The sequence below is a fragment of the Lipotes vexillifer genome, unplaced genomic scaffold (genome assembly GCF_000442215.2).
Source record: "Lipotes vexillifer unplaced genomic scaffold, Lipotes_vexillifer_v1.1 scaffold696, whole genome shotgun sequence".
NCBI lineage: Eukaryota > Metazoa > Chordata > Mammalia > Artiodactyla > Lipotidae > Lipotes > Lipotes vexillifer.
Genome location: NW_006792928.1, coordinates 209,770 through 223,803, shown reverse-complemented (window position 1 = coordinate 223,803; position 14,034 = coordinate 209,770). Strand labels below are relative to the sequence as shown.

The 14,034-nt window shown below is 40.4% G+C and overlaps 1 protein-coding gene across 5 annotated transcripts in view; it reads left to right on the top strand.

Annotated features, from left to right (window-relative positions):
• Window positions 1-14,034, top strand: part of NRG1 (neuregulin 1) — a 219,196-nt gene that overhangs the window by 90,121 nt on the left and 115,041 nt on the right. Inside the window, exon 1 of one of the 5 annotated variants that reach the window (XM_007466135.1) lies at window positions 12,374-13,672. The exons of the other annotated variants lie outside the window; for them this stretch is intronic. Within the exon in view, the coding sequence (XP_007466197.1) occupies window positions 13,006-13,672 (667 nt within the window). The 5' untranslated portion in view covers window positions 12,374-13,005. Of the gene's footprint in view, window positions 1-12,373; window positions 13,673-14,034 lie in introns of those variants that run through there. 5 annotated transcript variants of the gene reach the window in all.

Sequence of the window (14,034 nt, the reverse complement as noted above, 5' to 3'; positions counted from 1 at the left end):
TCGGCAGGCGGACCCCCAACCACTGCGCCACCAGGGAAACCCATCAGTGGCACTTTTTAAAATTCATTTTTTATTGAAGTATAGTTGAAATATAATATTATATAAGTTACAGGTGTACAATATAGTGATTCACAATTTTTAAAGGTTATACTCCATTTATCGTTATTATAAAATATTGGCTATATCCCCTGTGTTGTACAATATATCCTTGTAGCTTTTTTTTGTTTGTTTTTTTTGGCTGCACCACGGGGCTTGTGGGCTCTTAGTTCCCTGACCAGGGATTGAAGCCCCGGCAGTGAAAGTGTGGCGTCTTAACCACTGGATCACCAGGGAATTCCCCTTGTAGCTTATTTTATATCTAATAGTTTGTACCTCTTACTCCCCTACCCCTATATTGCCCCTCCCCACTTCCCTCTCCCCACTGGTAACCACTAGTTTCTTCTCTATATCTGTGAATCTGCTTCTTTTTTGTTATAATCACTAGTTTGTTGTATTTTTTAGATTCCACGTATAAGTCATATCATACAGTATCTGTCTTTATCTGTCTGACTTATTTCACTTAGCATAATGCCCTCCGATGACTTTTTTAAAGTCTCCTTCCATTGGTTGCACTTTCAAAATATAATTCTCAAGAGGAGAAGTAAGGATCCTGATAGAATTATAAATAAGGAAGGACTGATGTGTATCTAATACTTGCCGCGATGTCTGACCTGCTTCTGTTTTTTACAGTCAACCTTCTCATCTGTTTTCCAAGGTGACTAAATTTGAATCATGCCTTCTCTCTCGGCAGATAACCTCACTTGCTGCTTCAGAGAAAAGAGAGATTATGGGGTGGAACTTCTTTTACCTTCTTGCTACCAAATCTATAAGCCTCAGCACAATGCCAGGGACATAAGCGGCCACTTTAGTAAACATTATTTTGGATGGATGGGTGGATGGATATGTAGATAAATTAACATATATTGTGGGGCTTTAGAAATGTAAGTTACTTTCGTTACATAAAATACCACGACTTTAAAATCTGCCATCTGCTTTTGAGAAGCAGGTCATCCTGAGGTTTTCCATTGTTTACCTGCCAGAGTGTGAAAAGAAGTTAGTTTAAATGCTGAGCAGCAAATTTCCTAATCACTTGCTGTATGTTGGCTGAATAACAGTAATATTTCATTTTGAGTTGGACAACTCAAGCATTTAGCCCTGATTTTTTGACAGCATACATATCACTAAAATAATTATTTTTGTACCCATTCAACACATTTTTTACCAGCCAGAGGTTATTTTGAACCCTTCTGTCTCCACGAGTACAGTTAGCTCAGCCTAAGATGCCGAAGATGTTTTGCCTTCTCTTGCACTTTTTTTTTTTTCATTTCAGAGCTCTCTCTCTGCTTTTCTTTTGCATCACCAAATACTTAGGTATCTTAAAAAATGCTTAAGTAGTAGTACTTGTCTCAACAGATTCTTTGGTATTAAGGTATTTGAGTGGTTGACAATAATTTAACTTTTGATATGCTTATACGAAACTTGGAGTCTTTTTGTGGGTAAAGGGAAGACTGAGAGGGATGCACTTGGACATGGGTACTTTTTGGATGCCTTTGACATCAGTCAGTGATAAGACTACGGCAAACATTTGGAAGGACGTGGTGATATAAGAAAAGATGGGGCTAAATCCAGGTATTTAACCTGGGGTTAAGGAGACAACCTGAGGATGGGTTATTTGTCTGACCTCTAGTGACAGAGTCCTGGCAAAGCATCAGGAAAGAATTTTTGAGAAACACTTCAAAAGATTTATGTTTCATTTGAGAAGCCTGTCTAAAAGCCCTTTGAACCACTTAAGTTAAGCTTTCCCTTCTTACGGACGGACGGTATGTGGGGACAGAAATAAGCATATGTTGAAACTCTCTGCATTGCAGTGAGATGTAAAAGAAGTGCTTTACCTGCTAGGTTAAATTGCTGTGCATGCCTCTTGCTGTCAGTGACATGATTTAGTTAAATACAGATGCTTTTAGAGGGGCTTTGTACTGCGTCATAAATATTTAATAGTTTTATAAAATATGTGTATGCATAACTGGGTGGGAAATACAGCAGTGGAGAAACTCAATTTCCACACCAGAGCCTTTGGCCTTACAGTGTCCACTGACCAGTTGATCTTTGAAAAAGATGTGTTCAGGATGGGAGTGTCGTTAACAATAAAAGGATTCTTTTTTTTTTTTTTTCTCAACCAACTGAAGTTTACTGTCCAACCTTTCTGATTTTGTCAGTAGAATGAACTGTACAATTTCCCTATTGATGTTATTCATAGATGTTCCAATCCCTAGTGAGTGAAGTGTCACATTAAAAAAAAAAAAAATCCCTTCTCAATAAATGAATGGTCTGGGAGGTGGGGTCAGGAAAAGCTCTTAGATTTTCTGCAGCAGCTAATGGTTTGTCGTAGAAAGATACTCCATTGTCATTAGACAATGATTCAAATTATGGTGAATCTTATATTCTTGATATAATTTTGGAATTCATCTTAAAGTAAGTGTGGTGGGGGAAGGTGGGTGGGGAGGCGTCGTGCAGTGGAGGAAGGAGAATAATTGAGTGCAGGTTACCGAATGTGGAATTGGTAGATTATTTGGTTTGGTTTGGCATCGGCTTAGGAGTTTTTATAATAAAACCTACTACATATATGGTCGTCAGAAACAGCCATGAAAAAGTCTTTTTAAACTTTTTCTAGCATTTCATTATGAAATTTTGAAACACACAGAAAAGTTGAATGACTTGCAAACAACGTATGCCGAATCTCTAGATTTTACAGTGTTAACAGTCGCCATATTTGCTTTATCAAATATGTATCCATTTATCTATCAATCAACTTTTAATTTTTGATGCAATTTCAAGTAAGTTGCCTCCAAATATTCCAGCATGCATGAGGTATATGTCTTATTACATTATTTAAAATAATATATAGGTGATGGATTATGTCAACAAATAGAATGTAGGTTTCTCTGGAATAAGTATTCATGTTTGGACCTGGGATTTTCTAGTCATCGTATTTCAGAGTATAACTCAGTCATCAGAAGCCTTCCTTTTCCTTTTCCTGACAATCACTCCTTCCTGTGTCCCAGACTTCTAATTCTCCAGATTAAAAGGGGATGTGAGCCTGGCTCACCAATTCTGATATTGACAACATTTGATATTGTATGTGTTTGAATCATTCATTGCAATAATACTGGGCTGATCCCTATTTTGCAGTGACAGTCTTCTTTCCTGAGGATAAGCTCCCTTCCATTCACTAAAGTTTCTTTATTCTATACCTTCTTTTTTTTAATTTAATTTTTCTTTTATGTTGGAGTATAGTTGATTTACAATGCTGTGTTAGTTTCAGGCGTACAGCAAAGTGGTTCAGTTATACATATACATATATCCATTCTTTTTCAGATTCTTTTCCCCTATAGGTTATTACAGAATATTGAGTAGAGTTCCCTGTGCTATACAATAGGTCCTTGTTGATTATCCGTTTTATACGTAGTAGTGTGTGTATGTTAATCCCAAACTCCTGATTTATCCCTCCCCCACTTTCCCCTTTGGTAACCATAAGTTTGTTTTCCACGTCTGTAAGTCTATCTCTGTTTTGTAAATAAGTTCATTTGTATCATCTTTTTAGATTCCACGTATAAGTGATGTTGTATATTTTTCTTTCTCTGTCTGACTTACTTCACTTAGTATGGTGATCTCTAGGTTCTTTATTCTGGACTTTCTCATGTAAGTGATTAGAGCCCACATTCTGTGTGTCCCCTTAATGAGGAAATGCTGTTGAATGAGTCTAAATATGAATATTCGTTTCTTAATAACCTCCAGAAAAAGGGTCTGAATATTCAATAGAGTTGTGACCAAAAGTGGTCATGGGAGCATTATATAGATTAAACTTCCAAGTAGAAACAGTTGCAGTAAAAGGTCAAAGTGAGATGTTTCTATAGAGATAACCCGTGGCAGTAATGATAGAAAATCTAAACCATCCATTGTCTGGCAGTAACTCAAGGATATCTACATGGTTAATACATAACTAAAGAGCTTCCCTTTGTAGAAATGAGTTGAAAGAGGAGAAGCAATAGCCCTGAATTCCAGTCTTGACTTTGAAATTAATTTTGGTGCTCCAGGCAGATTATTTTTATCTTCGGAGACTGTTTGTTTGTTTTTTTTTTTTCCTTCTTATATAAGATAAAATTCCTGGATGAGGGCTGTTCCAGCTCCAATAGTCAATGAAAAATTGAAATCTGACTATTCTTGAGATTACAGTTCATCTTTGCATTAAGGCTACATCCTTTCACTCCACATAATTTCAGAGATAGAGAGAAAAGAAACAAGTCATTCTTAAACAAATCTGACTCTAGCAATACATGGTACGATTTATGATAGGAAGTTCTGAATGGGAGGTCAAATCATAAGATGTTTTTGTCTTATGACTTTCAAATTCATAGTTTTAAAGTAATAAAAATTGCAACAATGCAGAAAGAGTTCCCACCCCTTGGACTGAGAAATAGCAGAAAAATATAGAGCTGGCGTTTGATTTTAAATAGGATACTTCCGCTTGTATCAGTATCGTAAAGCTTATGACCTTACAACAGAATCACGGGTTAGACGGCTCACTGGAATGCCAAATCAGTTCTAGAAACTGCATATATTTTTGTCACTCCCTTTTTTCCCTTTGGTGGAGCTTTACATTTTTCTTTTGATCAGCAACAAGGAGAGAACTGTGTAGACTCTAAGGAAAATGTGTATTGTTAACACGTTTCCTCTGGCTGAAGTCTTTTCAGATTTACAAATTTGGATTGTATTTAAAAGTAGAACGATTCAGATCATTCCTTTCCGCAAGCTTCCTTTATTTCAGGTAAATTGTGAAGGCTTATTTTATACGTGGCTTTATATGACGTTTCAGAATCTCTTGAGTAGATGGTACTCTCTTATGAGTAATTCATAACTGCCTTCACATGTGGACCACCTCATGCTCAACAGTTTCTACCTGAAACAGAAGATTTAAAAAACAAATTTCTAGGGCATTTGTAAGAGTGAGGTGCTCTACACTACATTTTTTGATTCATCTGGGGACCAGTTTATAGAGTCAGGTGACCAGCAACTGAGCTATAAACAAATAGCTAGTGCCTAAGTATAAATCAAGTTCAAAAACTTCCATGTTTTGAAACTTTACTGAATTTGTATTAAATTAGCATTGATTATCAGAGGTATTTCTTCCTTATGTTTAATTTCTCACCGAAGTACAGCCTTTATGATTTTCTTTAAATAAGATTATACATGTCCATGCACTTAAAAACACAGATGATCCCTTGGATTTTTGTGACATTTGCCACAGTATTGAAGAATAAAACAAACAGAAATTATCTCTTAGCTGTGCTGCTTTGTGCTGTGAACCTATAGTAGTGAATATTAATGAAACAGAGCAAAGATATTTGTTCAAGTCAACTGATTCCACATATATTGCTCTGTTAAACATTATGAATGACCATCCATCCATATAACCTCAGAGTAGTCACTATAAAGATGATTTTCCTTCTTTCCATCATACACAGCGTAATTTAATAGTATTTGCATTTATTCACACAAATAAAACTCTGTATGGCATATCCATGTCTTTAAGATATTTTTTCCATAGTTTATACATCCCTCTTTAGTAGAGTTTCCATTTTGATGCATTAACTCAATAATACTTAACTGAGTGCCTTCTGTGTGCCAGGCATGTTCTAGGTAGTAGGGGTATAGTGATGCAAACAGACACAAGTGCTTGTTGCCCTTACGGAGTTTACATTCCGGCGATGAGTTTATCACACATTTCAACACAAAGCACACTGTGTTGAAAATACAGAGAGTTCAAATAACTGCCACTCTCTCGGCAGATTTTGCTCATATTTGTGGTATATTCTAAATACGGGAATGGAATGGTGTTGAGCAATGAGAAATAATATTTTGAGTACATAGAATGAGCTAGAGTTATAAGTCTTCCTCATTTTCTCATAAAACTTCTTTTGAATTGAAACTCTCAATGACACATCAATTTATTATATCTTGTGCTTCTGAGTTCCCTGGGATGCAGTGTTGCCTCATCAACATCAATTTAGAGTTCTTAGTTAATTAATAATTGTCAGAGATTCAATGCTACAGGACCTACTAAGATTTTGTAGAAGAAAGGGCAACCTATACATGACAAAGTCTCATTATTTCAGTGCAGTCCACTAGTAAAAGTGGTCAGATAGACTATGTTTTCCTTTTAACAGTAAATGTTGGGGAAGCTGAAACCATGATGAGCGTGCAGTGTAATTTTTTTTTTTATTGAGTTGGAATTCACGTAACATAAAATTGACCGTTTTACCGTGAACAATTCATTGGCATTTATCACAATGATGTGCAGCCACCATCTCCACCTAGTTTCAAACATGTTCAGGGTAATTGTAAAAGAAAGGTGACGTGTAAAACTAAAAACAAAATCAACCATTTGTATATAACTAATGATTTTACTTATGGGCAGTGAGAAAATAATAGGTTCTTTCAAAGTAAACACATTATAACCATCAGATTGAATAAAAGCATCTTTCTATATAAAATTCTCACATCCTCATCTTTGACATCATTTACTGTCTCTTGAGCTGTAGCTGAAGATCAAAGGATCTCAACTTATAAAGAACAAAATGTGCCAGAGTAAATTGATCATCTTGTTACAAAATGAGGACACAGACCCAGAGTCAATAACAAATATTAGGTACAGATCCTCACAAAATAATTCTCACAATTAAGTCAAAAAGTCTTTTCTGAGATAATTTTCACTGGGTAAGAATAAAGTAGAATCAGAGCCTTGACTCATCCTCAGAGTGGGCAGAAAAGTACCTGCCCAGTAAGGTGACCTGAGTTTCATCTCACCTGTTTAGCATTATGGATAATGTAGAATAACATCAAAGAGCACGTGGACTTGGTTTGCCCTCCGAGAACTTTTCTGTTTGGTTGAAGAGAGAATTACAGGAAAAACAGTTAAATGTTGGGTCATTCCCAACTTTCCATCCACTGAAATGATCTGTGGTAGTTGAGAATTAAGCATAGGTGGGGTAACAGCGTTTCCCTAAATGAAGATAAATTCATAAAAGGCGTAGTATTTGGGAACAATTATAAAAATTTGATAAGCGCGTATCTGAACTGGACATTAAAAGATTTGAAAAAATGGAGGGGAGTATAGAGGGTATTTTGAATAGATAGATGGACATGAAAAAAGTCTGCCAATTTATTAGAGGTGCCGTAATCTGTGTAATTCAATCGCAATTAAAAATAAAACCAAACAAAATGTATGTATTGAACGGATAGCAGAGCTCTAGTTTGGGACAGCCAGATACCGATAGACCTCCTGGCCTTCAAAGAAATTACATCCTTCAGTCCTATATACATAACATAGTTAAATAATTAACACCTCCGGTTTCCCTGGTGGTGCAGTGGTTGAGAGTCCGCCTGCCGATGCAGGGGACACGGGTTCGTGCCCCGGAGCGGCTGGGCCCCTGAGCCATGGCCGCTGAGTCTGCGCGTCCGGAGCCTGTGCTCCGCAACGGGAGAGGCCACAACAGTGAGAGGCCCACGTACCGCAAAATAATAATAATAATAATAACACCTCGGAAGACGTGCTCCAATAAAAGTAGCGTTAAGGAATGCTGTGTCTGTGACCTGGCAGCACGGAAGGGCTCCATGGAGGAGCTGAGATGTGAGATGGGGAAGATTTCCAGACGGATAGGAGGAGGATAGCGGATCCATTTGAGTACTTGGTCCTCTTATAAGAAGCAGCAAGTTCTAGGGATCCTTTTAGGCCCTGAAGCTTTCTTGTGAAAATCGTGATTTCATAATTCATTAGCAAATGAATAAATCATTACAACTTATACATAGTCATCTTCAAAGATTGGAATCCAAAAATGAAACCAGTGCTGTCGTCATGGTTTTAGATGCCACAAAGTAAATTCTACTTTTCAGCCATAAACTTAAGGAGCAAGGGTAAACTCTTTCAGAGATAAATGTTTTCAGAGTGAAATAGCCAACACACCAAAAACAAAATGTAAAAGAGAAAATAAGTTTACATACTATGGTCATCTTCTTTCATCTCCTGGAGTTATGCTAAATATTTCTGATAATAAAATAAATAAAATGAATGCAGAAGCTGTCGCCTAGCAGAGGAATTTGAGTAGTTTTTATTGGATGATATGATAGGATCGCTTCTTTCACTGAAGCTGGCTTAGGAGGAAGCTGGAATATTGTGTATCAGAAATACGTGTCTTCTGACTTTGTTCTGCCGAATTCCATTCTACATGACTGAGTCTCCTTGAGCCAGGTTGACTTACTAACACTTACTTCCTTACTGCCGTGGTGGATTAACAGTGGTCGCAAATTCTTTGTCACACTCTCCATCAAGATTTATTTCCCCCGTCCTTGAATCTCAGCGGGCACTGTGACTGCTTAGCCAACAGGATGCAGTGGAAATAGCCTGTGCCACTTCCAGAGTCAGTCTTAAGGAGGACTTGCAGCTTGCGCTTCCGCCCTCTTGGGCTGCACCCTCTCAGAACCCAGCTGCCATGCTGTGGGAAGCCCAGGCCACATGGAGAAGCCACATGTTGGTGCACCATCCAACAGTCCCTGCTGTCTTCCCAGCTGCCATGTGGCATTAGCTGCCAGTCATGTGCGTGAATCTTGAATGTTTCAGCTCAGTTACACCTCCACGGATTGCAGCCCCAGCTGACATCTAATGGAGCAGAAGAATCACTCGGCTGAACCCAGTAAACTGCAGGCTAGTGAGATACAACACAGTGGTTGTTGTTTTAAGCTATTTCAGGGCAATTTGTTTCATAGCAATATGTAACTGAAATAGCTTTCCAAGGAAAATCCCGGAACTGAGACTGTGCAAGAGCTCATTCAACTGAAACTGTAAATAGATCATATTTTAAAAACCTATGCTTAATTCTTGTAACTTCTGAAAATCCCTAGGCAGAATTTTAGAAACCTCTTGTTTTGGAAACTAGGCACCTTTAAGTTCATTTACCAACTACATTAAGGTAAAATTAAAATGCCTGTTTCATGGTTACACTTTCTGGTTCACTTATTTTTTCCGTTGGAGTAATAGATAAGCAATATGTAATGAGATGCCTTCTTTTGATAAAGAACGAGAAACAGTATTTTTCAGTAGAAAGAGCATGAGTCAGACTTTTCTTCTAATCTCAGTTCTGTTGCTTAAGAGCTGTATGTCCATGGCTAAGTTATCTAAGCTGCCTGAGTCCATTTTTTAAAAATTATTTTCAAGATAATATGTACTATACAGGATGAGCGAAGGTCAGAAATCATGTATGCTGAGAACCTAGCAGAGTGCCTGGCACAATGGTGGAGCTCAATAAAAGTAGCTTTTGTTGTTATGAAGGAGGTGGTAATGTGGTTTTAAAAAGTAGTGGAAATCTGTCTTTTGTTCATTTTTTAAAGGGACATGGAAATATGGGTGTTCCTGAGCTTTACTGGAGATGGAGCCTAAAGGGTTAAAGTGAGGTGTACTTGCAGTTCTTCCTACAAACATGCATGTTTTATTGGACGAAATTCTGATCCCTGATCCTATTCACACTACCCTGTTCTCACTTCTTTATTGCTATAGAGATTTGGTAAAGGGATAAAGGCAACTTCTGACTCGTAGTCTCAAGGGTAGAACTAATGGAAAATTCCTTTTATTCTTTACCTCCTGTCCTACTCCCTTTCCTCAATTAGGTTTACCTTCCAGTTGGATGGGAAACAGCTTTATAGGTTGCTGGCTCCCTGCAAGCTGATCTTAGCTCCAAGAAGCCACAGTGTTCATAGGCTACATCTCCGGGGGGGACACATACACATCCCACAGTCTGATTTGTGTAGTCCAGGGGGAAAAAACAGCTGCGGCAGCCGACGGGATTCTGTCTCCAAAGTTCTGTCCTAGCCTTTACATAATCTGTTCTTTTCCTTTGTAAGTGTTGGTCACCTTTAATATGACAACTAGAGCAGTGCCCAGTAGTTTCTTTGTCTGCTGAGTACGTCTGTTCTTAATGATCGAGGTGAGGTGAGTAGTTGTTATTGGTTCAAGTGAAGGACCACTCTTCTTAACTATAGGTTACTGTTTTCAGTGTCTTCTCTTAGCTGCCTGATTGGGCTACCTGAAGCCCATTTTGGTCTTTGAAATCTAGGTGACCTTGGCTGTGGGTGAAATGCCAGTATATTATACTTGAGTGAAATATTGGTTTGGGGCAGAATTGAGGAGTTAAGTACCACAGATTTAACCTGGGTGATATCTAAAGGAATTATAAATTATTCTAATTTAGCACAAATATTTACTTGCCTATATTGATTTTGAGAATTTACATGAATATTGATAATTAAAATCTTAATACCTCTCAGTTTGAATACTGTAATTGCCTCCATATAGATATTCTGTGATGTGAAATTTCATGTCCATTGCTAGAATCTTTAAGAAAAATCTCTCTGCTTTAAAATCAAATAGTTAAACCTAGAAAGTAGGCATATGAATTATTTTAAAGTACCAGTTACTGGTGTATAAGTGCAGGTTATATAGAGATGAACTTAAGGATAATTCATTTTGCCCATAAGTTTGTCAGAGTCATAATTACAATTATGCAAACTGCTTCAGGCTTTTGTCATTGTTGTTAGTGCTGCAAACACATTTTAAGATATTACTGCCCTTTAAATGACTTATAATTACGGGCTAATTTAGTTTAGAAAGAAATGATAATATTATCCCATGCCCACTCAGAGCTTAAAAATATTTCAAAGCAGTGGAGATTGTGCTATACAAAACATAATGTGCTTAAAGCAGATTCTCTCGGGATTTAAGCTCTAAATTTTATTGCTTCTGGGACTCACAGGATGGTTATGTAGTATGGATTTAGAGACAGTTTTTAAGACTCCTGTTGACATATGTGAGCAAAATGGTTCCTTGGAAACCATTCAGGTGTCCAGTCACAGTAAAGTGTGGATTAAAGATTCAGATGCGTATCGCGTGTGCTGACACGCAACGAACTGGAGGGTCAGGGCAGCCTGGACTCTCTTAAAGTACAGTGCATTTCTTCCAGTCTTTTAACCACTGCTGTTTTAAAAGGAAGAAGAAAAAAGTCAGCATCGAAACTATCTGTAAGGTAAAGCTACTGAGACTTAATCCCAAAGGCACGCTCTTATAGAAAACTCTTCTTAATCTTTGCAGTGCGGTTATAGCTGAAGACATGTGGTATATATTACAGTGCCCAGGGAATTCAACCTCCAACAGTGTGGAGTCACAGTGAAGGCTAATTTCAGGATGAAGTGGGAGCCTTTGCTTCCTCTGTAGCTCTCTTACTTACCAGCATTTCTTGTTTGCTGGACATTAGTCCAGGACTGCTGTGAGTGGGACAGGGCAATGGAAATTTAAAGGGGACCAGAGTGGGGACATATGAACCTCTCTCCCCTCCCCTAGCACCCCATCCTCCAACATACACTCAGCACTTCATGCTTGGGCATCACCAGGTCTAACCCGGTCATTGCAAAAAGGGCTGAAGGCAGAGCTGTCCATGGTTAGAAAAAAAAAAAATGTTCTCGCTGTTGGTTGAAAATTCAGGTAATAACAGTCCTCTTGGTGTACAAAACTTATTAGAGGGCTGGGGAAGGAATGCTATCTCTCAGCAGCAGGCAGGAAGAAACTGCCGTTGAAAAGCTTACCTCTCTGGGGAGGAGTCAGATATCAGACTTTGCCAAAGCCTCAGGTCCAACCCATAAGGTCCCACCTACATCCCTCCCTCCCCCCCTGCGCCCCATCCCAGCTTTGTTAGATTGCTAGCATCGATCGCTGGCTTTTTCTGACCCAACAGTGGGTGCAGGAAAGAGAGCCAGCAAGACTTAGAGCAAGCAAGGTTGGGGTGGAAAACTGGGGCAGCTTCGATAGGGAGGAAAAAAAAGAGAAGGAGGCGAACGGGGTTGGGGGCCATGGGGACTAAGCTTGACTGGTGCCTGCCAGCTTCTCTTTGATTTGATGGCCTTTATTCCTTCTAATTGGATAAAATAGGAAGTCACTGGCAGTCCCGCGTTGCTGGGTATACTGATTTTACTCAGACCAGCCGGCAGCCCCAGAGTGCGGATGGAGGGAGGCGGGTGGGAGAGGAGGGAGGAAAAAGAAAGAGAAAGGGAGAGAGAGAGAGAGAGAGAGAGAGAGAGAGAGAGAGAGAGAGAACGCTTTTGGAGGAGGAGGGGAGAGAGACGGTGAAGAAGGGAAGAGCCGCAGAGGAAGAAAGTGAATGAGCGCTCGTGGAAGGACAAAGAATAGTTGGCTGCCGGGTGAGGGGTGGAGGCAGGGCGGGGAGCGCAGTTACCGCCCCTCCTGGCCGCGCTCTCGCCTTCAGATCCCTCTGCGATGAGACTGTTTGCAGTGATGCTCGGAGGGCAGGCACCTGCTGCTCTGTAATGATTCAGCCCCTTTCAGCCGTCGCGTTAACACAACAGGATGCTGTTGCTACTGTCACTGCTGCCTCTCCTGCCGCCGCCGCTGCTGCCGCCGCCGCCGCCGCCGCTGGTCCTGCTTTTGCTTTTACTTCTCCTGCATGACAGTTGTTTTCTCCATCTGAGCAGACCCCAGTTTCAGATGCTCGAGGTGAGAAACATGCCTTTCAGTTTGGGCTACTGGTTTACTTAACTGACCAACAAATCAGCTCGGTTTCTCTTTTGGCCTCTGTCCTTCTTGACCAGCCGGGATGCTTTGGAGAAGCATTTAAAAGAACTGCAAAAGTGGCCCAGAAACAGCAGTAAAGAATTACAATATACTTTGATTTGGTAGTTGCTAGAGGCTTTCTTTTCTTCTTTGCCTGCTTTCCTCCTGAACTCCTCTTGCTTTTGGTAATGGCTCTGGACTTGGAGGACTTATCGATTTCCCCCTGTAAGATGCTGTATCATTTGGTTGGGGGATGGTAATGGACGGTGCGGGAGGCCAGGCCTTCTGGAGGTGAGCCGATGGAGATTTATCCCCCAGACATGTCCGAGGCAGCTGCTGAGAGGTCCTCCAGCCCCTCCACTCAGCTCAGTGCAGACCCATCTCTGGATGGGCTTCCGGCAGCAGAAGACATGCCGGAGACCCAGACCGAAGATGGCAGGTCCCCGGGGCTCGTGGGCCTGGCTGTTCCCTGCTGTGTCTGCCTGGAAGCTGAGCGCCTGAGAGGTTGCCTCAACTCAGAGAAAATCTGCATCGTCCCCATTCTGGCTTGCCTAGTCAGCCTCTGCCTCTGCATCGCCGGCCTCAAGTGGGTGTTTGTGGACAAGATTTTTGAGTATGACTCTCCCACTCACCTTGACCCCGGAGGGTTAGGCCAGGACCCTATTATTTCTCTGGATCCAACTGCTGCCTCAGCTGTGTGGGTATCATCTGAGGCATACACTTCACCTGTCTCTAGGGCTCACTCTGAAACTGAGGTTCAAGTTACAGTGCAAGTTGACAATGCCGTTGTGTCCTCTGAGCCTTCAGTGGTACCAACCCCGAAGAATCGTATTTTCGCTTTTTCTTTCCTGCCATCCACTGCTCCATCCTTCCCTTCACCCACTCGGAACCCTGAGGTGAGAACACCCAAGGCAGCCACTCAGCCACAAGCAACAGAAACTAATCTCCAGACTGCTCCTAAACTTTGTAAGTAGAGACAGACGGATGATGATGTGTAAAAGAGAGGGGTGGGCTTGAGGTCCTCAGAAGTGTTCTCTAGAGTGTGTGGCTGTGTCCTTTCCTTCTTGGATGTTAATGGCATGGTTTGGTTTAAGTGTATCATGTGACTGGGATGCTCTGGGGGGGCGTGGAGAGATGAGTGAAAAGACCTTGTGAACTGCTGGTTAGAACTGATGCTCTAGCAGCAGCTCCCTCTACCTGGATTGTTAAATCTGGGGTGGGGAACCCAAAACTTCAGCGTCTTGGAGCCATGCTTGAATTTCAGTTACATTCCACTGATTTCTAACACTTTTTAAGATGAAAACATCAGACCACCCATATATATATAT